Source organism: Cyberlindnera jadinii, assembly GCF_001661405.1.
Source record: "Cyberlindnera jadinii NRRL Y-1542 unplaced genomic scaffold CYBJAscaffold_4, whole genome shotgun sequence".
Lineage (NCBI taxonomy): Eukaryota > Fungi > Ascomycota > Saccharomycetes > Phaffomycetales > Wickerhamomycetaceae > Williopsis > Williopsis jadinii.
The window spans coordinates 100,300-122,826 of NW_017963655.1; the positions used below are offsets into that span (position 1 = coordinate 100,300).

The window sequence follows — 22,527 nt, forward strand, 5'->3', positions numbered from 1 at the left end:
CCCAGCCACGCTCTTTGTCAAACCCTCCTAGTTTCGACTCTCATCCGCACATGAGAACGTCGTATTCTTCGCCTCAGTTGCAAACAGTTTCTGGGTTGAAGGATGCAAACGCAACGACGACTTCGGCTTCTGGTAAGCCAAGGCCAGGACGTTCTCAGAGATCACAGTCCTACGTCAACAAAAAGACCAAAACCGGTGAGAGTTCACGGGCGTCTAGTTTGGAATCCACAGACTCTGCCTCGTCGTCAGGGGCAAACACTCCAAACTCTACAAATTCTAAGAAGCGTACAAACTTACCAAGGGAAACGATCGAGATACTCAACGATTGGATCGTCAACAACCTGGACAATCCATATCCAAATCACACGCAGAAGAGAATGCTGTTGGAAAAAACCGGATTGAGTAACGTTCAGCTGAGTAACTGGTTTATAAACAAGAGACGTAGAAGGTTGTTCTCGAATTTGAGCGGGAACCAAGGATATCCAATCAAGAAGAAAAGATTGATTGACCGTATATGACAACATTCACCAGCTGATCATTCTCACTTTGACTTGTTGTGTGTTTCGGGTTTGTTTTTTGTCATTTGTTTTCTTATTCTTTGTTCTTCGCAGCACCAAACCCATCGATCCTTGTTTTGTATATGTGTTATCTAAACTTTTGTTCATAGAATGATTTTGAATGCAATGGGTTATTCGTCCACTAGAATTCTCGAAAGAGAGTTATTCTCACGTTACAGTATGGGGTATTGTCTGCCTACTCTTCCCAGACGTTTCATTAGACATTAATTAGAGATAGATGTATTTCTTGGTAATCATGCTTTTACTCAATCAACAGTTGGGGATAAATTTGTTGCTTCACCTGGAATATAAGTATCGGTTTGTGGTTTTTCAACTCTTCTTGCACCAAATCTAACGTTATTCCAATTTGTAGTAGCCATGTTCTCCATCTGCGGCAATTTGGCATAGTATTCTGCAGCCTCTGTTGAAGCCTGACCACCGTTTTTACCCCTTCCGAACTGTCTTCCTTCTTCAAACCCTGGATCCAAATCTATTTGGATCTGTCTACCGTCTAATTTCGTACCATTCAAGTATTTCACAGCGTTGACCGCATCTTGTGGATCGTGATAAATGACAAAGCAAAATCCACAGTAGTTACCCGTGAATCTGTCCAATCCCATGATGATCTGCTTGATGAACCCAACTTTGGAGAAGAGTTCGTCAATACGTTCCTCAGTGGTTTCAAACGATAACATGCCAACGTAAACCGTCCCACTGTTGTACGATTTACGCAAGTCTTCGAGCCCATTGGGTTTACGTCTCGCACGCTTCAAAAGGTAATTTGAAGGTCTGTCAAGCCTTTCTGTGGAGTTCGAGAAGTTGATCTCATCAAATTCTGCAAGGGACATTGCTCTTCGTTTCCACTATAGTTCTCTCTACGCTTCCCGCAACACGTTGCCGCCCTTGTTAACAGATATCTTGTTTTGCAAGCCAAACCGTACACAAATTGAGTGCGCAAAAAAATCAAGACATGATATCACCAAACAGGGAAATACGAGGGCTTTCTGTATCAGTTTCGGGGTACAACTGTTAGGGGCCACACAATTTGATTTTTTGTTAATCGGATCTCCTCCGTGAACGGGATTATCAAAGCCTGCCTCACTGCCACCCCTTTTCCCTCTCCCGGACTTAACCCCGTTTGAGGGAGAACGGCAGCACCAAGCTCCACAACGCTCTGCGTTTTCCTCCAAGAACAAGAACAAGAACCAGAACAAGAACAAGAACAAGACTGTAATTTAAGAGAAAGGGCCCTTCTAATCATTGAACCTCATATTTGGTGAGTTGAATGTGCCTGATTCCTGAATAGTAAAAACACCCATTCATGTGTCTCCCTCTCCAGTAGGACATACAATTCATGTAAGGCTAAACGATCCAATCACACATCGCCCACGTTGTATGTTTCACCAACCAGTTTCCCAGGATCCTCTCTTGTGGGAGTTTGGAAAGTTAAAGGTGAATTAGTGTGCGTTTAACGAGAAAAGCAGTGTGGTTTGTGTGTGCTTTTCGCCAACACCCCCCTAAATCCCATCAATTTGCGAGTGAAAAAAAACTGATTCCCAAAAAATTCCCCTTTCTCCCTAAAACCACAAAACATTCCACCAACGAGTACTCTCTCAGACCTCTCACCCTTCAATTAAACACCTACCGTTCTCCCTCTCTTGGTATACTACAGCTTAGTCCGTTATCCACAAAAGTCGGTCTAGCATTTTCCCTCCCGGTTTAGTTATCTTCTGAAGTCTCCTTTTCTGTTTACACAATTCTTCCCAGTTTCTTTTATTTTCTCGCTCTACAGTTGCACACAAATAAGTTATGGGAAACAGCCCGTCTAAGAATGCCAGCCCCAATACCCACACTCTTCAACAAAGCATGAATGGGCTCGTCGTCAATGGTGACGAGCCAGAGCCAGATGATAGGAGGGAAACTTCCTATCAATCAAATAATACACAACACTCTAAGAGTGATTTAACAACATTACGTTACAATAAAAACAAACTCCAGACGAAGGTTTCCCCTTCTCATATGAAGTTTCAGTATGCAAATGATACAGCAAACAGCTCAGATGATACCATCAGTGAGAATACCACCGATCCCTTTGAAGTTGAGATTGGATTATCCATGGCAAAGGCACTAAAGGTTTCTGGGAACACTCGCTCTCAAGCCACTACGGCTACTCTGCCTGTTGTCGGTACTCCAATTCTCTCTTCAAACTCAAACAGTTCGAATGCACCAGAAGAGGTGTCCTCCTCGTTTAGTGATGTCTTCACATTAGGCAGCTCCACCAGTTCGTTGTCCGTGACGCCACCTTTTGGCAACCTCGCCCCTATTTTGGAGGAGGGAACCAAGAAGGCCAAGCAACATCTTAGTCGTTCCCAGGCAGACATTGATCTCGATGCCATCATCGAGAAGTTGTTGCAATCTGCTGGGAGATCTCCAGGAGTCAGTCCCGTCTTACAAGGCAAACATTCACCTCGCTCTCGTGAAGAGTTCTTTGTCTCACCAAGAGAAATATCAGCCATCTGTTCAAAGGCCAGAGAGATCTTTTTGGATCAACCAAGTTTGTTGAGATTAAGCGCCCCGGTTAAAGTGGTAGGTGATTTACATGGTCAGTTCAACGACTTGTTGAGGATAATGAAGCTCAGCGGATTACCGCCACAGTCAAACTACTTGTTTCTTGGTGACTATGTCGATCGTGGTAAACAATCATTGGAAACGCTTCTTCTGTTGCTCTGTTTCAAGATCAAATACCCAGAGAACTTCTTCATGTTAAGAGGTAACCACGAATGTGCAAACATCACCAAGATTTATGGGTTCTATGACGAATGCAAAAGAAGATTGAATTTGAAATGTTGGAAGACATTTGTCGATGTCTTTAACACTTTACCGATCGCTGCGCTTATCTCTGATAAGATCTTCTGTATCCATGGTGGACTCTCTCCGAACTTGCATTCCTTGGAACAACTTGAGCACATACGTAGACCTACCGATATACCAGAACAAGGTTTATTGGCCGATCTACTCTGGTCTGACCCTGATCCGACGGTGGCGGAATGGTCTAAGAGTGACCGTGGTGTTTCCTATTGCTTTGGTAAAAAAGTGGTTGACAACTTTACAAAGAAGTTCAAATTGGATTTGATCATCAGAGGCCATATGGTTGTGGAGGATGGTTACGAATTCTTTGCAAAGAAGAAGTTGGTTACTGTTTTCAGCGCACCGAACTACTGTGGTGAATTTAACAATTGGGGAGCTGTGATGAGCGTCGACAGCAAGCTATTGTGCTCGTTTGAACTTTTGAAACCGCATAAGAAACCTTGAATTACCCATCATATGCTGCTGTTCCCTCCAGCGAGGGAGCATACTGAACTTGATATTGAGAATTGGCGGCCAGCTTTCATATCTGGATGTTATGATGATGTCCCCAAGTTTATGTTTGAAACGACCAATTCACTTATATCTATCTTTTTCTACTCTATTAACTTTATCTTTTTTTATTCCTTTATCTCTTTTACATATGACATCTCTTTTATTGAAGTTTGATACATATCTTTTGTTTACGTCGCTGAGCCTTCACGTGCAGTTGATCCGCTTCCAGTAGATGTAAGTTGTTGACGAGCTTGATGTTGTGATTCAAGCCCTCGTGATGGTGATAGGCGCCATTTATGATCCAACGAGACCAAATCGAAGAGATTACTTAACAGTACATATGTCACACCACTTTAACTGTGGTTGCTGTTATACACTAACCATTTGGATGCTATAGCTGACATAAATGTGCCTCGGTGTTTTAAAGTGCAAGACTCAACAAAAAATGCAAACCGGGTATATACTGCTAGTTAAACCCTCTCTGCCGTTAAATATTTGATCTTGAGGTGTATCAAAAGCGCGCCAAACACCAATGCTCTCCATCGGTCAAATTGCTAGTTTTGACACATGCTTCTTGGCTTAAAGTAAGGTGACAGTGATTAAGCGGCTCCTTGCTGCTTGACTGTACGATCAGTCATTTCATGGAGTACGTTGGCTATAGCTTGGACAATCTCTTAATGGTGCAGACTCTCTCCCTGCAAATGTTGAAGTGCGTTTATACAGCTGGCGTAGCAAACCGAATCCTCATATCACTCCTTGACGATTTAAAAGGCGGTACAGTGTACAACTACGGCAAAGGAGGCGCTCCAAAGTGACACAATACCTCCTACCTATTGTGAATAGGCAAGGAAACCCTCCTTTCCGTAATAGTTATTCGGTCGTCAGATACCTTACAGCGCTAACAGCAATTTGTCTGGGCTGTAAACCGTTTGAAAGGCGTAAGCTGTGACGCCTAAAGTGTTTGAACATTGAAGGCGGGAAATCCCGTCACCGGCGACCCGCCGTTGGACCTTACATGGGTTCTAACGTGTGGTATTTTTCTTTGCAAAAAGGGCGGTTCATACAGCTGTGAACTCACATAACGAGGTGAACCAAGGAAGCCAAAAGCCGATTGGTGGTGGAGAGGTGGCCCTGGTGGAGCAGAGAACAGCAGCTTGGAGCTCTTCATATAGTGCGAGAAACAAAACAAGGAGACCAAAAAAGATGGGCAGAAAAGAAGGGTTCTTTCCTGCCTAATTGGATTCTTCTCCACCGCGGTGATGGCCCCATGCGGTGGCTGCCCTTGGCCTCGGGTTCCCTAACCCGGGTTCTTTTTCGTTTTCCTCATTTCTTTTCCCATGCATCGGGCGAAAGTGGTGAAAGGCGCAGCTCCGAAGAATTACCACATTCGCTTCCCTTTTCGCAAACGTCATCTGGATTTCGTGCAATCGGCTCACCAGTGGGGCCTGTGTAGGCTATTTATTACGCCATTTTGCGCAACAGGCGTTACAGGCGGCGCAAACAAACAAACAAAGTAACGAAAAAAGCAGATCATTAGCGTTTTGAAATACCGGGGACATAAAAAGCAGAAGACGAAAAAGGCATGTAACACTGCAACAAACAAACGGCAAAACTTTAATAAGGACAATTTAGACGTAGGAAGGAGAAAAAAAAATTGAAAATTGCAATTCTTTTCGGTGTACGTTTTGCAACGCTGAAGACAACTCCATCTGTGGTTTTTACAGTGAATACAGCACATTTAATCACAGTAGATTCACTCCATTTACAAGCTGAGTCTATAGAGGAGAAATCATAATTTGTGACATCCCAAGGAACTTCCACAAGGCGCATTTTCCCCTTCGTTGTGTTTTGTTTTTCTTGCCAGCTTTCTTTCTTTTTTTGTCTTGCAAGCAGTCATACTTTGCCGGAGGAGAGAGAAAGAAAGACATAGAGAGAAGTAAACAATAGGCACAGAATTCAGAATACGCAAAGAATTCAGGAGCCACTGTTACACCAGCCAAGCTGAAAGGATCTGTCACTGAACTGAACTTGGTCTTTTCTCGTTTCTCCTACGGAAGCGTTTGTTTTATCGAGTTACGGTTATAAGGGGTCGCTAGTTACATCCAGGACATCTCCGAGTATTAATAGCAGACAGAGAAGGAGACAAAGAGAGAGAGGGGGCAGAACCAACATGGAGTCCTCACCATCGATTTGGGATATCTACTCTGGGGCCAAGAAGCTTTTGGCACTTCAACCACGGATTGAGAATAGAACGTTAAGAGAGAATTGCAAGAATTCACAGCAGGCGCTGTCCAAGTCGACAACGGCGTGCTATTCCTCTGCCACCAGTGTTGACTCACTCAGCCCACTGAGTACGGACTCAAACAAACACAGCGTGGAATCAACGTCGTCAGTGGGCGAGCCACCAATGAGCTATACCAATTTCGGAGGCAAGCAGTCCAACTTGACCAAGGGGTTGAGTCTGGGACACAACAATGATCAGAACGGAGAGATTAATACCACATGGGACTTGGATCTTGGGTTTGAGATTGACAGCAAGGGCATCAGCTTTGGGAGCTTGTCGACCTTGGACAACAAGCTCGAACATACAAACGAGCCGACAACGTCGGTACAGCCGAAGCAGATCATGCAACAGGATCATCAAAGCCATTCTGCACATCAGTCCATGTCCACTGGGGTAAACCACATTGACCCTCAACAGCTATTACAGAAACAACTTCAACAACACCATTTGGATAACATGCAGAAATCACAGACAACGTTTAACATTTCACAGTCATTGCCAAGCGGTAACGGACAACCGATGAGTATACCTCAGAGACCTCAGCACATTCAAAGAACCGCATCATCGGCTTCGTTGTCCACCTCACTCACTAAGAAGAAAGTTTCATCATCTAATCCAAATACGGTTTGTTTCAACTGTCAAACTCAAAAGACACCTCTCTGGAGACGTGATCCTAATGGGAATACCTTGTGTAACGCTTGTGGGCTGTTCCAAAAGCTTCATGGAACCATGCGTCCGCTCTCGTTGAAGACAGATGTGATAAAGAAGAGAAACTCTAGACGCTCCAGTGTATCTCAGAGTAAAGACTCGAAATTAATGCACAGTTTGGAGAAGAACATCACACTTTACAACATTACGCCTGGTCCATCCGGGAACTCTCCTGTCAACTCCATGAGCTCGCCAAATTCGGCGGGCTCAACGCCACAGAGCTCCTCAAACGTTGGTCCACAACGGTATAAGAACGTTCCAATCCTACCCAAACCTACATCTGCGGCTTCACTACCCACTGGTGGGAACTCTAGTGCTCGTCCAAAGCAACTACGCAAATCGTCCGCGACAGGGTCTCCTTATGAATATTCATTCAACGCACAATCGCCGTCGATGTTCATCAACACACCATCTCCTGCAAATACCACATCACCAATGTCACCATCAGTCGCCACTATTCAACCTGGGTCCATAAGCATTGCGCCAGGGGTTGCTGGCTCGTTACCAAGCAATATGTTGTCCACCAGCGCAAGTGCGACAAATCTGACAAACAGTTTCAACCAGAAGAGAATCCCGCAGATGTTCCAGAGACGTGAGTCCAACTTCGCCTCGACCAGCTTGAACAACAGCAGTGGGTTTGTTAACCCAAGCTTACTGCTGAACAGAGACTACGACCCAATGCAACTGGATTCGCCAACGGACACGGGCATGACCAACGACCTGGATTGGTTAAAGTTTGACATATGATACTAATTTCCGTTTCATGAGACGTATAATGATTATATATATGAGAAAAGATACACACCCTCCTAATTATCTCCTTTAACATCAAATCAATTGCAATTCCTCCAGTAGTTGATGGAACCGTCATAGCTCATCGAGTTGTGTGGTGTATGGATGTGGGAAGCTCGCCGTGCCGGTTCCCGGTGAGTGCTCCGTTTACGGCCTAAAATTTCCCTTCGAGTCATCATCGCAGCCCACGATTTTTGATAGCTTCCGATGTTCCTCTTCTTCTCCTTCCTGCTTCAACCAAGTGGGAGAAAGCATTCCAAAGATCTCGATCAACATGGCTGACTTACAACACTGGGTTGAGCTGCTAAGCAGCCCAACGCTTTCTGTGCTACCACACGATTACATTCGTCCAACTGATAACAAGACCATTGAGGCTACGTTGAGCTTCAACGTTCCCTCTGACGATGAGCTGAACTTGATAGCCAAGGAGGTTGAAGGAGCCTCACCGTTTACCGTGGGCCTCGCTGTTTTCGGTACCTTGATATACAGACTGACCGGTGATGATGACATCGTTATCTCAACCGATATTGCTGCGAATGGCCAGGAGTTTGTCGTGAGATTCACCATCTCGCCAACGGCCTCCTTTATCGACCTTGTCAAGCAAACCACGGAGCTCTTCAACACAGGCGCCTCCAAGGCGGTTGACTATGACGAGCTATCTCTGGCAATCAAGAAATCAAATAAGCTTGAGGGCAAGCCACAGCTCTTTAGATTGGCGTTCCAACACGGTAATGACCACCAGTTCTTATCAGAGTACGGGTCAACAAGAGACATCTCTGTGTTTGTAAATGGTTCGACTTATGACGTTTACTTCAATGCACTTCTTTACAAAGAGGAGAGAATCGAGTTCCTTGGTGCTCAATTCAACCAATTCTATCAAGCTGTCATTGAGGATCCATCAATCCAGATCACTAAGGTGTCACTTGTCACTCCTACTCAAAATGACATTTTACCAGACCCTACAAAGGACCTGGACTGGTCAGGCTACAGAGGCGCTATTCACGACATCTTCCAAGAGAACGCTGCCAAGTTCCCTGATAGAGTGCTGGCCATCGAGACTCCTTCTTTCCTCGCACCAGAGCAGAAGTCCCGTGAGTTCACCTACAAACAGATCAACGAAACCTCTAACATTGTGGGAAACTACCTGGTCAAGACTGGTATCCAGAGAGGTGACATTGTCATGATCTACTCATCTCGTAGTGTCGACTTGCTGGTGTCTGTGCTCGGTGTGTTGAAAGCTGGTGCCACTTTCTCTGTCATCGACCCTGCTTACCCACCTGCTCGTCAGAATATTTATTTACAGGTTGCCAAACCAAAAGGTCTCATTGTCATCAAGAAGGCTGGTGTCTTGGACCAATTGGTTGAGGATTACATCAAGAATGAATTAGAGGTGGTTTCTCGTATTCCTCAAATCGAACTCCAAGACGACGGTTCCATCCTCGGTGGTGCTTCTGAAGGCTCCCAGGACGTCCTTGCCAACATTCCAGCCACACCAACTGGTGTGCTGGTTGGCCCTGACTCGAACCCAACTTTGTCCTTCACCTCTGGTTCAGAAGGTTTACCAAAGGGTGTCTTGGGTCGTCATTTCTCGCTGGCTTACTATTTTGATTGGATGTCCAAGACTTTCAACCTCTCTGACAAGGATAGATTCACGATGCTTTCAGGTATTGCCCATGATCCTATCCAAAGAGACATGTTCACCCCTATTTTCCTCGGTGCCCAACTGCTTGTTCCAACAGATGATGACATTGGCACTCCTGGTAAATTGGCTGAATGGATGTCCAAATACGGTGCAACAGTGACACACTTAACACCTGCCATGGGTCAACTGCTGTCTGCTCAGGCAACTGCCCAGTTCCCTGCCTTGCACCATGCGTTCTTTGTCGGTGATATCTTGACCAAGAGAGACTGTTTGAGGTTACAGACACTTGCTGAGAACGTCAACATTGTGAACATGTATGGTACTACTGAGACTCAAAGAGCAGTCTCATACTTCGAGGTTGCTTCGAGATCAAGCGATCCAACCTTTTTGGAGAACCAGAAGGATGTTATGCCAGCTGGTAAGGGTATGCTCAACGTTCAGCTCTTGGTTGTCAACAGAAACGACAGATCTCAGATCTGTGGTGTCGGTGAAGTTGGTGAGATCTACGTCCGTGCTGCTGGCTTGTCAGAAGGATACAGGGGTCTTCCTGATTTGAATAAGGAGAAGTTTGTTCAGAATTGGTTTGTCGACAACGATACCTGGGTCGTTTTGGATCAAGAGAAGGACAAGGGCGAACCATGGAGACAATTCTGGAAGGGACCAAGGGATAGACTGTACAGAACAGGTGACTTGGGCCGTTACCTTCCAGACGGTAACTGTGAGTGTTGCGGTAGAGCTGATGACCAAGTTAAGATCCGTGGTTTCCGTATCGAGCTTGGTGAGATCGACACCAACATTTCCCAGCATCCGTTGGTTCGTGAGAATATCACCCTGGTTAGACGTAATCAGAACAACGAGCCAACTCTGATCTCTTACATTGTGCCAAAATCTGACGTTAAGGAGCTTGAAGACTTCAAATCGCCAATTGAAGATGTTGAGGATAAAGATGATCATGTCGTTACCGGCCTGGTTGGCTACAGAAACCTCATCAAGGATATCAAGGAGTTCTTGAAGAAGAGATTGGCCTCATATGCCATTCCAACAATCATCGTCCCATTCCACAAGCTGCCATTGAATCCAAATGGTAAAGTTGACAAGCCAAAGCTACAGTTTCCATCTCCTGCACAGCTTGAGACAGTAGCAAAGCATGCTGCTGCTGATCAGGATGATACCCAGTTCACTGAGACAGAGGCAAAGGTTCGTGATTTGTGGATCTCTGTTTTGCCTCAGCGTCCATCTACCGTGTCGCCAGACGATTCCTTCTTTGACTTGGGAGGTCACTCTATCTTGGCTACAAGAATGATCTTTGAACTGAGAAAGAAGTTTGTCATTGATCTTCCACTGGGAACAATTTTCAAGTATCCAACCATCAAGGCATTCGCCAAGGAGGTTGACCGTATTCAATCAGGTGCTCCGCTCGAGGCTACTGCTCAAGAGCAGAACGAGGATGAAGTCGTTAAGCCAGCTGAGTACTTCAAGGACGCCAGCGAGCTCTCAGAAACCCTCCTCAAGAAGTCATATCCATCAAAGGCTCCACTATCAAGCTCAGACGAGATCAACGTGTTTGTCACTGGTACCACCGGTTTCCTCGGATCCTTCATTGTTGCTGACTTATTGAACAGGGATGCAAAGATCAAAGTCTTTGCCCATGTCCGTGCTTCTGACAAAGAGAAAGGCTTCGAAAGAGTCCGTAAAGCAGGTCAGACTTACGGTATCTGGAAAGATTCATTTGAGTCGAGACTTGAGGTTGTCTTAGGTGACTTGTCCACTGAAAACTTTGGCTTATCTGAATCTGCTTGGTCTTCACTTGCAGACACTATTGATGTCATCATCCATAATGGTGCATTGGTTCACTGGGTGTACCCATACAGCAAACTTCGTGATGCCAACGTTATTGGAACCGTCAACACATTGAACCTCGCAGCCACTGGTAAGGCCAAGTACTTTGCCTTTGTCTCTTCAACATCCACACTGGATACTGAACACTTTGTTGAACTTTCTGACAAGCTTCTCTCTCAAGGGAAAGACGGTGTTCCAGAGTCTGACGACTTGTCAGGCTCTGCTTACGGCCTTGGTTCCGGTTATGGACAAAGTAAATGGGCTGCAGAGTACATCATTCGTCGTGCAGGTGAGCGTGGCTTGAGAGGTGCCATCATCAGACCAGGTTACGTTACTGGTGAGACAAAAACAGGGTCTTCCAACACTGATGATTTCCTCTTGCGTATGCTCAAGGGATGTGCTGAGCTTGGTGTTTATCCTAATATCAACAACACGATCAACATGGTTCCAGTTGACCACGTTGCTAGAACTACTGTTGCTGGTGCTCTTCACCCACCAAAGGAGAACGAACTGGCTGTGATTCAAGTTACTGGCCACCCAAGAGTCACTTTCACCCAATACATTGGTGCCTTGAACAAATTTGGCTATGGCTTGAAGGAAGATGACTATGTCACATGGAAGAAGGCTTTGGAAAGATACGTTGTTGAACAAACCAAAGAAAGTGCATTGTACCCGTTGTTGCACTTCGTCTTGGATGATCTCCCATCAAACACCAAAGCACCAGAACTGGATGACATAAATGCCCGCACATCGTTGAAAGCCGACGCTGACTGGACAGGCATTGACGCTTCTGAAGGTAAGGGTATCGATGAAAGACAGATCGCTGTTTACGTCTCTTACTTGATCAAGATTGGTTTCTTGCCAAAGCCAGCTGGACAAGGAGAACCTTTGCCAGAGGTTAAGCTCACTGAGCAACAATTCAAGCTCGTGACTTCTGGTGCTGGTGCTCGTGGTTCAGCAAACTAAGTCTCTACATAGACACAGTATACATGTACATCTTTAGTTAACATTCTATATCAGTAGTTCTAGTTCATAAACAGGAATTGTAAGTCATCAGGAGTGAGTCTGTTAATTGCAGCATCGTCGTGATTGATGGTAGCATGGATCATATTGGCCTTTTTATCCTGGAGCTCTATAATTCTAGATTCGATGCTATCTTCAATACAGAATCTTGTGATTTTAACAGGTCTATACTGGCCAATTCTGTGAACTCTGTCACCGGATTGCCACTCGACAGAAGGATTCCACCATGGATCCATGAGGAAGACCTGTGAAGCCTCACACAAGTTTAAGGCAACACCACCAGCTTTGAGAGAAACCAGAAATACTTCAACTTGAGGATTTTCCATGAAATGACGAATGGTATTGTCTCTTTGTATTGGAGACATTGATCCTTGTAGTTTCACAGTTTGGAAACCAGCTCTTTTCAGTCTCCATTCCACAAGATCCAGCATTGACGTGAACTGTGAGAACACAATGGACTTGATGGTGACACGATCAGATCTCAGCTTGTACAGTTCTTCAACCAAGGCTTCAATTTTAGTTGAGGATCTCCACTCACCTCCCATTTTGATTCTATTCACAATAGATCCCTTTTTAAACTGATCAACATTAACCTCAATTGCTGGTCCAGTGAGATCGATACTCAGGGCAATGTGACACACTGGGCATTCCAGCTTGTCGTCATTGCCACCGAAACTTTCAACATATTCTTTGATACACATACGACAGAACTTATGATGGCATTTGGACTCAATTGGCTCCTCAGCCTCGTCGTCACACAGCTGACACACGATTACACCATTGAGCCCCTCATTACCGAGCTCTGAGTTGTTGTGAACACGTCGGAGAACCAAGTCTGGGTGATCAGCCAACTGTCTCATTCTCGTGATGAGAGTGAAGATATTGGCATAATTATTCAACACCACACCTTCTGCAACGTATTCGTTGAATTTTCTCTTTGAATCAGAGTACAAGCTCTGGTAGAGATCTTTCTCTTCTTCGTTGAAGAAGTCTCTTCTGATCTCCTCAACCCTTGGAGGGAGACCCAAGTCATCAGCACGTTCAACCTTCGTTCTTCTAAGCATGATGTTCTTCAACAACGCCTGAATATTTCCAAATGACTGTAGACCATCACCTTGAATACCAAACTTCTGGATGTTCTTCAGCATGAAATGGTTGAAGAAGTTGGTGTGTTGCATCGGAACATGACCACAGTGGTCACAGTGTTTCCAATCAGTAAAGTTCCATTCTTTAGAACGGCATGGACACTTGGTGCAGAAGTAGTTTCCAAAGGGCTCAATGTCCAAGAACTTGATCAACGAGTACATCTCACCAATGCGGTTTTGTAAAGGTGTTCCAGAGAGACACCACCTCTTTTGAGTCTTGAGATTGTTAGCAGCTCTTGCCGTATTACTCTGACGATCCTTGATGTTGTGTGCTTCATCCAGAATGACTCTATAGAACTCCACCTGATGCAGTGCAGATTTCTCCTTTATCACAGTTCCTTTCCTCTTGAACCCATACCGTTCCTTTCTGAACACACTCTCCAGCACGGCAAATGTTGTCAATATCACATCAAACTCTGCGAGATCATTAGCACTTCCTGACCGATTTGCACCATGGAACACTGCAACCTTCAAAGAATCACCAGCATGTTGCGCAATCTCATTCTTCCACTGCATGAGAGCAACAGTCGGTGCAACCACCAAGTTTGGCCTCTTAGAACGATCGCTGAGAAACAGTGCTATGGTCTGGATGGTCTTACCCATACCCATCTCATCTGCAAGGATGCCTCCGTTGTAGATACTCGCCTCCTGCTTGATCAACCAGTTCAGTCCTTCCAATTGGAAAGGAAGCAGATTGATCTTCATACCGTCAGGCTGAGGAGCCCTTTCCGGCTCGATCTTCTTGGCTGCTATGAGATTTGGAAACACATCCTTCAGATCCGGATGCATTTCGTATAGCCTTTCAGTCATCCGTTGATGGTAGGGAATCTTTGGTTTCTTTGGCTTTGCAGTTTTCGCCTTCTTGGCCACTTTCCTCTTGGGCTTCGGCTCAGGCTTAGTATCAACCTCGTGATCAGACACAAGATCAACAGTCTCGAGCAACACAACGTCGTCATCATCGTCATCATGCGACCCGGCTACGTCCTGGAAATCCTTATCGTCCTCTTGGTTGTACTCGTCATAGTCATCGTCCAGCATCTTCAGCTTCCTCTTGGTCGTGGTCGCGGCGGCTCTCGTTGATCGTCTTGTTACCCGCTTTGGTACTGCCTTCTGTCCTACAAGAGCCTCCTCGTCGCTCGACTCAGCATAGCTCACAGTTCCTGTGGATCGGCGGCTTCTTCTTTTCCTCGTGGTCTTGTCCTGTACGTCCGGATCATCTCTTATAAATCCACCAGCGAGTGGAATATCACTGTCTGTCTCAGTCTCCGACGACATGGCCAAGCTCGTCCCAACGTCTAAAGGTATCAACAACGATCGTAGTCCACACTGATAACTACCGGACAAATTTTTGGTGGCGTACTCATGTCCAGAAGTTCGATGCATACGAAGGTTAAAGCAAGCTAATCGGTTGCGCGCACGTCATTGTCCAAACTGGGACATTTTGTCCGACCGATCAACGCCTCTCTCTTCTCGTACTTTTTTTTTCTGGTCTTGATTGAAAAAGTGTAAACAAAGCACCTACATCTGTAAACATAGGACTTGGACAGATTACGCAACGATGGAGGCTGCGGACAAACCTAAGAAGCGCCAGCGCATGAGTGTGGTCTGCTTGAACTGTAAAACCAGAAAGATCAAGTGTGACAAGAAGAGACCAGCTTGTTCTAATTGTGTCAAGTGCAATGTTGGCCATCTGTGTGAATATGAACCACCACACTGGGTGACAAGGGCATCGATGAGCTCTGCTTCCAATGCCATACAAGCCATAGCACAGCAAATTGAACAGAATGGAACTCCCCTACCGGCTCCTATACCACCCATCTCTGCGCCCTTAGCACCCTTCCCGGAGGCTGTGAATTCACCTCCACGGACAGCGTCTTCAGATAATGCAACTGATGCACAGATGGAAGTGAAGGAGGAACTGATGAGACTTCGGGCCCAGATCCAGTCGCTCCAGTCCTCTGTTGTTGGATCTCATGAACTGAACACCGACACTGTGGACTTTTACGAGCTGTACAATGCTCTTCATACAAAGAGGTCCAGCATGGAGGAGCACAAGCCTCTGTGCTCTGTGACACATTACAAGAAGGATCAGTTCTCAGCAGTTCTATCGGGTTACTTCAACCTGTGCTGTGCGCTATTCAAGGCCAAATACGGAGACTTGAAGAAGAAGCAGGAGTCACAAAAGACAAGGCTGGATGCTTCACTCACAGAGTTCCTTTATCTGTTGGGAGAGCGTGAGAGCCCTGAGGTTGTTGAAGTTGTGTCGAAGTTCATCCAGGAACGTATGCCAAAGAATGATCAAAACAACAACATATCGTTCTTACTGCCGAATAAGCACACAAAGGGCACAGATACAATCCTGTCACATGTGCAATCACTATTGCCAACGCTAGGTGTGATCAAGCTGTACCTGAATAGGTTCTACCAGTTCATATACCCGTACTTCCCCTTTGTTGATAAGAAAGTCTTGAACGAAAGGATCTTCACCATTCTTCAGGCACAGGACGATGAGTCTGCAGTGTCGATAGTAATAGACGACAAGTTCGATATGCTGAGTCTTGCACAACTGCTGATCATCCTGAGGATGGTCCACATAGCTCAACCAAGTTGCACAAAAGATGTTGTTTTGAAACAGAATCCGATATCTGCGGAGCTCATTGGAAGTGCCGTCACAATCATCTCTCTCTTCAAGATCACAAGAAAGACCAAGCTATCAGTCATACAAACGTTGATATTACTTCGATTGTACTTGCTCTACGCACCTGAGGATGGAGATGGCTCCGAGCTCACACAGTCGCAAACACTCTTTGCGATGATTGTTCAAAGTGCGTATGCGATAGGGCTCAACAGAGATGCTTCTAACCATCCACAGATGGAATTTGATAAGGAACTCTCCAATCTATGGCGTCGTGTGTGGTATGGTATTCTTGATATTGACCGCGTGATATCCACCCTAGCTGGCCATATATGCTGTATTCAGAATCTAAACTCTTACAACGTGGAGTTCCCCATAGTGGACGAAACTGATTCTCTGATAGACCGTGAAGTTACTGAAGAGTACCGTCGCTCCGAACCGTTGCTCAAAATGTACTACGACCTATCAAACATGGTCAACAACCTTGCAAATTCCCCTAGAGTATGTGACTTGTTGGACTTGTTGAATAGGATGGAAGTCTATGTCAACATCAATTATTCACTGGAAACAATGCAACCCCTAGTCGAGTCCACATCGGAGGCCGCTGATGTTACGAACTTCATCAACAGTAAGAGGTTCCTTCATCAGTTTCAAGTTTACTCATTTAAACTAGCCGTCTACCAATCTTTGACACTGCACTATGAATCATTGGAGTACCAGGACCCAAAGAAGTCAAGAGAGTTCTTGGTTAAAAACTTGGAAGCAGCGCAGAATGTCACCAACATTGCTTGCAAATTCCTGATGAACCAGTACAACAACTACGTGGACTCAGATCACAAGTTCTATCTCAACAGATTCATTGAGAACGTCTTTCAGCGTGCAATGAATACACTAATATCTTTGTTGATTCGTCTCTACCATGCATCTGACTTGATGTCCAGATCTATTGGGAACAACAGCGAAGCTTTGGTTGGTGAGATCACAGAGCTCACATTTAGGATTGCCTCAGGAGTAAATGTGCTAGTCCAGAACACACTAGGCACCAAATACTACCAGGCATTCAAGACGTCTCTCAAGTACAAATTCTACATTCGTTCTCTCAGGTCGGAAGGTTACAAATGTATCCGGGATACCATTGAGTTCATCGACGATAAATTCTTGGATGATCCGGCTGCTAGGCTTACCATGCTCTTGAGAATCGACCTGACTTTGGGGACATCTACAGCTTTGAAGCAATTGGATAGTATGAACTATCTAATCACTTCTTCCCGCGAGTTTTTGCTCCAAGTGAAGAACATCGTTTCAGGATTTGACATCTTGGAGGACAAGTCTTTGTCAAATGAACAAGTCATCTGGGAACCAAGCTTCAAGCAATTATCATTGAACGAAATTCGTGGAGTGCAGACTGTTGACGATGCAACGTTGTTACGTGGATTGGGTGTGGGTGAATTCTTACCTCGTGAAGTTGAGCAAACTTCTAACTCACTTAACCTAGGACAATTATTAACGGTGAACGGACCAGTCAGATTCGATGATCTTTTCAAGACAAATGAAGAGTATGACGATTGGCTGTCGAGATTATAAAAGAAAAGAAGAATGGTCTTGACATTACAGTGGATTAAACAATGCCAGTGAACAACTAACAGCACCAGTTCATTTGGAGGTATCGACAACGTAACGACCCAAGATTTTGTTTTCCTCCATCAGCTGGTAAACCTTGGCCAATTCAGACAACCCAACAACTTTGATTGGTGATTTAACCAATCCTCTTGTGAAGAAATCAATGGCTTCACGTGTGTCCGCTCTGTTTCCGACATAGGAACCTCTGATCTGGATCGACTTAATAACGTGACTCAAAACGTCAGAATGACAAACTGCAGAAGGTGGTAATCCAACAAGGACAACTTTACCTGTTGGTCTGACGAACTGTGTCGATTGGGAGATAGCCTTGTCTGAGACAGAAACATTGATGACACCATGAGGGCCGCCCAGTGTCTTTGTGATAATCTCTTCGACGAGATTTGGCGTAGTTTGGAAGTCAACAAACTCCTCGCATCCCATATCACGAGCAAACTGTTCCTTCTGACCAGCATCAATACCCAACACCCTATAACCCATAGCATTGGCGTATTGGACCGCAAGGGACCCGAGACCACCACCTGCACCCGAGATTGCAACCCACTGACCAGCTCTTAGCTCTGCTGTCTTCAACGCTTTGTACACAGTCACGCCGGCACACAATATAGGAGATATACCAGCCAAATCCGTTCCTGGAGGGATCTTGGCAGCTTGAACTGCATCAGCAGTGGCATATTGTTGGAATGTACCGTCATGGGTATAACCTGACATGTCAGCTCTTGGACAGTTGGACTCAAAAGAGTTCTCACAGAATTCACAGGACATACAAGAACTGTTGATCCACTTGATACCGGCATAGTCTCCAATCTCAAAGTTTGTAACATTGGAGCCTTTAGCAACAACGACACCGGCACCTTCGTGACCACCAATCAATGGCAGTTTTGGCGGGATTGGCCAGTCACCCTTCCAGGCGTGTAGGTCAGTATGGCAAACACCAGAATATTTGACGTTCACCAAGATTTCATTTGGCTTTGGCACTGGCACTGGCAAGTCCTTGTACTCGAGTGTACCGTTGTGTTCGTAAAAGATCACACCCTTTTGCGTTTCTGGGACTGAAAGTGTTGCCAGCCCACGGAGCAAGGTTGGTCTGAATAGTGAGTTGAAGGTCTTTGTTCTTAGCATTGTATAGAATGTTGTGTAGGCAGAGTGTAAATCTTGTCGGAGTTGAATTGCAAACGGGTTCTACAGGGCGATATTTATAGACGTTCAAGAGGACTGTATTCTACGTATGATCACAACTATGGGACTAGAGTAGTCCCGTGCAGTCGTGGTCTTAATCGACTGGCAATGTATGTGTCATTCGACAAAACCCTCTTGTTTATCTTTTTTTTATGGACAATTAAGAGCTTGTACCGTTCCTGTAAAGACACCTTCTCCACATTTTCCAGACTATGCATGTCCAAAACACAAATTTGGATACACCAACTGACATTCAATGGGAAAGCCAATAACATTAACGGGACACAAAGGACAAGACTTTTAAAGAAGAAACATTATTAATTATCATAAGCGGCAATCCGAGGGTGTGGGGCGGTTGGCTGTTTAGTATTTTACCCAACATTAAAGTAACGTACGGACTACATCATATTCAAGCCGGAGTGTTTATGATGAAGGGTCTAGTCCAAACGCTATCTAATTGTATGTAACGTTATTTTTCTATCCCCTTTATTTGCTTAGTCTCTCCTCTAACGATTAATCATCATCATCCGTCACCACCACAAATGCTCCCACTTCTCCATTGGACGATGAAATGGCACATAGGAGAGGGGTTTTCGTAAGCAATGCCAAACGCTCCTGGACATTCTCCTCTTGAACAGTGGAACCTACGATCACCAGTAGTGTGTTGAGACTCCCCACCCTTTATAACAGTGGATGAAGCTGTTTATGAGCTGTTTCCTGTCAAATTTGACCTGCATTAACAACCGGGAGGGACATGTCTCGTCTCATGCCCTTTCGGCCGTAATCCAGTCGAGGAACATTGGGACATCGTGGGACACGCTCTTCGCAATCATCGAGTTCTGCAGCCATTTAGGGACATTACCACCACTATCACTCGCAGTACACATGATCCAATCGATGGTGTTGTCTTTGTTCAGCCTGAACCTCTCAATTGAGCAGTAGACACCGTGAACATGCGACGACTGCACTGGGTGGTTAGCAACCAGTTGAATAACATAAGCACAGTCGTCATGGATATACCCAGGCTCAGCGAGCAGGATAAACTCTACAAACTCTCTTGTTGTCAGAGGGGCACCCAATTCGTAATGGGACCATGTGCTTCCCCATTTACGGAGATGTTCCTTGTTCTCCAACGACTCAAACCCTTCGTATGACTCCAATTCAACTTTCCCCCACTTGTCGAGGACTTTTGTATACTGGATCTCGTATTCCGTATGCGTGTACTTGTCATCGATGGTCCAAGACCCATCTTCGAGTCGTCTTGCGCCGAGGGAATATTTCATGATTTCATCCCATGAGTGTTTGGTCGCATCGATCACGCTATGTCTTGCCATCCAGTATTCGTCGTGCAAATGAGTGTAGTAGGTCTGAACATCTTGCCTTTCACCAGTGGCCAACTTGTACTTGTAGTTTTTTGATTTGTGCCATTTAGAGGTGATCTCGTTGACGAGCGAATCTGCGTCCTGGACAAACTCCTTGGTGTCTAAAGGAAGATCACTGACATTATGTGGCTTTGTAGAGAATTCAAACACCATAGTGGACCGATTCTGCACTTGTCTATGTAGCTGAGTCACTGGAACGGCAATTGTTCACTACTGAATGAATACAGTGTGCTATTTAAAAGGGAAGACCTGAGTTGTATCTTGTAGCGATCCGGGTAATTAAAAGGCGGAAAATCCACACGAGATAGAGGAAAGCCTGCACTCCAATTGAAATAAGCACACCCAGGATGGCATTCAAAAGAGACTGATACCACCAGACACACCTCAGCCATTGTAGTTCTCACTCGCCACCTCATTTCTTGTCATACTCATCTAGGAAAGCTCTTTTGCCATGATCAACCACCGCTCAATCTCATCACACCTCGGATATCACACCACTGTCATGTGATCCCTCCCTCGGATATACCAATACGGTAACCCGGCGCAACTTCTTCAACAACAAACAAAACCACACGAAAAAAGGACCACAAAGCTGGAAAAGCAAAAACAGACAACGATTTCACTCCGGCTCATACAAAGCAACGCACACAACCACAGCGCAATTATTCCTCCCGAACCGCTTGCTTCCCAGCCATAGCCCCTATTAGATAATCTGATACCATCCACGGTGAATAGAGACGGCATTATCTCTTTGACAGTCTGAGTACAAGCGAGAAGACCGAAAGCCACGATGTCGCAGAGAAAACTACAACAAGAGATTGACAAGGTGTTCAAGAAAGTGAAGGAAGGGTTGGAGATATTCGATGGCTATTACGATAAGCTACAGACATGCGAGAATCAGTCGCAGAAGGAAAAGCTGGAATCTGACTTGAAGCGTGAGATAAAGAAGCTTCAAAAGCAGAGAGATCAAATCAAGTCCTGGTTGAGCGGTAACGAGGTGAAGGACAAGAAGCTGTTGTTGGAGAACAGAAAGACCATTGAGAACGCGATGGAGCGATTCAAAGTGGTTGAGAAGAACATGAAGACGAAGGCGTACTCCAGAGAAGGTCTGAATCAGGACCGTAATGATCCAAGACAGAAGGAGAAGGAGGAAACGTCCGAGTTCTTGCAGCAGATGATTGAAGACTTGGAGAGACAGAACGAGAAGCACGAAGCGACTATTGACCATCTGCAGAACTCTGGAAAGAAGAGTAAGAAGCTCGACGGTGCTACCAAACAGGAGATTTCTGATCTGCAGGATAAGATGGATAGAAACCTTTGGCATTTGGACAAACTGGAACAGGTCCAGAGACTGATCATGAATGACATGTTAGACTGTGAACCCGTGAACGACTTGCAAGAGGATATAAAATACTATGTTGAGGAGAATGAAGACCCGGACTTCCTGGAAGATGATGCCATATACGACGATCTCAAATTGGATGAGGTTGAAGACTCCTTTGGTAACGTTGCAGAACTGGCTCCAAAGGAGGAAGAACACGAGTCTGTTCTTATTGACGACACACCTAAGAAACCAGTGGTCCATCAACAGACACCACCTCATTCTTCTGGATCCGCTACATCTACAACTACATCGACAGCTTCGATACCACCACCAGCAGCAACGGCAACGAATATTCCACCATCGTCGACACTTGCCAATGCTTCACATTCTCATTCTTCTGGCACAGTGACACAGTTCACATCAAACGGTACAACCACCACTCTTAAGCCTGCAATTCTGCAAAAACAGGAGTTGAAGTACGCCTCAGTAGCTGCTAATGCTTTAAACAGTGGGTTGCACCATTCAAATGGTATAATCAAGGCCTCAGAGTCACAACAGAACACTCCTAAGCTGAAGCCTACAACACTGGCGGATACTTTGTCTAACAACTCTAGCTCTACCAACCTGGAAAGCTCACAGCAGCAAACGACTCCATCGCATGCGTCAAAAGTCGTTCCACCGCCTGGATTATCCAATACCCCAAGAATTGGTACCCCATTGTCATCTTATGTGAGTCTGAATCACCTCGAAGGTGCACCAGCAGACTTTAATGGTGCTTCAGATGCATCTAAAACTGCATCGGTACTAGAATCAATCAAGGATTTGATCAATAAACCAGCACCACTAGAGGACATTTCAAAGATGTTGGATATCTCGCTGTTGAATTGTCCAGACTCTTTGGATGCAGACAGAGCACGCACTTATCGTCCATCAAATCCACATCCCACACCATCGGCATATCCACAAGAGCCATTACCAGAGCTTACCTACTCTAGTGTTGTGTCAAGGTTGGACGAGAG

The 22,527-nt window shown here is 45.3% G+C and overlaps 10 protein-coding genes across 10 annotated transcripts; 6 read left to right on the forward strand and 4 right to left on the reverse strand.

The window, feature by feature from the left end:
• Window positions 1-281: 281 nt before the first annotated feature.
• CYBJADRAFT_118113 (homeobox domain-containing protein) lies at window positions 282-458 on the forward strand (the record flags this gene model as incomplete). The annotated part of the gene is made up of 1 exon (XM_020212250.1): window positions 282-458. A coding segment is annotated over one exon (177 nt), but the record flags the coding sequence as incomplete, so codon positions are not given.
• Window positions 459-823: 365 nt separating this feature from the next.
• On the reverse strand, window positions 824-1,405 carry CYBJADRAFT_125734 (nuclear cap-binding protein subunit CBC2; the record flags this gene model as incomplete). The annotated part of the gene is made up of 1 exon (XM_020212611.1): window positions 824-1,405. One exon carries the CDS (start codon window positions 1,403-1,405, stop codon window positions 824-826), a length of 582 nt encoding a protein of 193 aa, XP_020071197.1.
• Window positions 1,406-2,672: 1,267 nt separating this feature from the next.
• Window positions 2,673-3,869, forward strand: CYBJADRAFT_125463 (Metallo-dependent phosphatase; the record flags this gene model as incomplete). Its single annotated transcript, XM_020212596.1, has 1 exon — window positions 2,673-3,869. One exon carries the CDS (start codon window positions 2,673-2,675, stop codon window positions 3,867-3,869), a length of 1,197 nt encoding a protein of 398 aa, XP_020071198.1.
• A 2,836-nt stretch (window positions 3,870-6,705) lies between these two features.
• Window positions 6,706-6,972, forward strand: CYBJADRAFT_111813 (GATA-type transcription factor; the record flags this gene model as incomplete). Its single annotated transcript, XM_020212105.1, has 1 exon — window positions 6,706-6,972. A coding segment is annotated over one exon (267 nt), but the record flags the coding sequence as incomplete, so codon positions are not given.
• A 967-nt stretch (window positions 6,973-7,939) lies between these two features.
• On the forward strand, window positions 7,940-12,148 carry LYS2 (L-aminoadipate-semialdehyde dehydrogenase; the record flags this gene model as incomplete). The annotated part of the gene is made up of 2 exons (XM_020213306.1): window positions 7,940-8,092; window positions 8,129-12,148. The coding sequence occupies exons 1-2, from the start codon at window positions 7,976-7,978 to the stop codon at window positions 12,146-12,148; spliced, it is 4,137 nt and encodes a 1,378-aa protein (XP_020071200.1). The 5' UTR covers window positions 7,940-7,975.
• A 59-nt stretch (window positions 12,149-12,207) lies between these two features.
• Window positions 12,208-14,388, reverse strand: RAD16 (DNA repair protein RAD16; the record flags this gene model as incomplete). Its single annotated transcript, XM_020212612.1, has 1 exon — window positions 12,208-14,388. One exon carries the CDS (start codon window positions 14,386-14,388, stop codon window positions 12,208-12,210), a length of 2,181 nt encoding a protein of 726 aa, XP_020071201.1.
• Window positions 14,389-14,908: 520 nt separating this feature from the next.
• On the forward strand, window positions 14,909-15,079 carry CYBJADRAFT_126098 (Zn(II)2Cys6 transcription factor domain-containing protein; the record flags this gene model as incomplete). The annotated part of the gene is made up of 1 exon (XM_020212626.1): window positions 14,909-15,079. A coding segment is annotated over one exon (171 nt), but the record flags the coding sequence as incomplete, so codon positions are not given.
• A 2,559-nt stretch (window positions 15,080-17,638) lies between these two features.
• On the reverse strand, window positions 17,639-18,745 carry CYBJADRAFT_172150 (zinc-dependent alcohol dehydrogenase; the record flags this gene model as incomplete). The annotated part of the gene is made up of 1 exon (XM_020216298.1): window positions 17,639-18,745. One exon carries the CDS (start codon window positions 18,743-18,745, stop codon window positions 17,639-17,641), a length of 1,107 nt encoding a protein of 368 aa, XP_020071203.1.
• A 536-nt stretch (window positions 18,746-19,281) lies between these two features.
• Window positions 19,282-20,565, reverse strand: CYBJADRAFT_166890 (SRPBCC family protein). The gene has a single exon (XM_020214675.1). The coding sequence runs from the start codon at window positions 20,335-20,337 to the stop codon at window positions 19,567-19,569; it is 771 nt and encodes a 256-aa protein (XP_020071204.1). The 5' UTR covers window positions 20,338-20,565; the 3' UTR covers window positions 19,282-19,566.
• Window positions 20,566-20,868: 303 nt separating this feature from the next.
• On the forward strand, window positions 20,869-22,504 carry CYBJADRAFT_149139 (Not3-domain-containing protein; the record flags this gene model as incomplete). The annotated part of the gene is made up of 2 exons (XM_020213307.1): window positions 20,869-22,020; window positions 22,141-22,504. Coding segments are annotated over exons 1-2 (1,410 nt in total), but the record flags the coding sequence as incomplete, so codon positions are not given.
• Window positions 22,505-22,527: the final 23 nt, after the last annotated feature.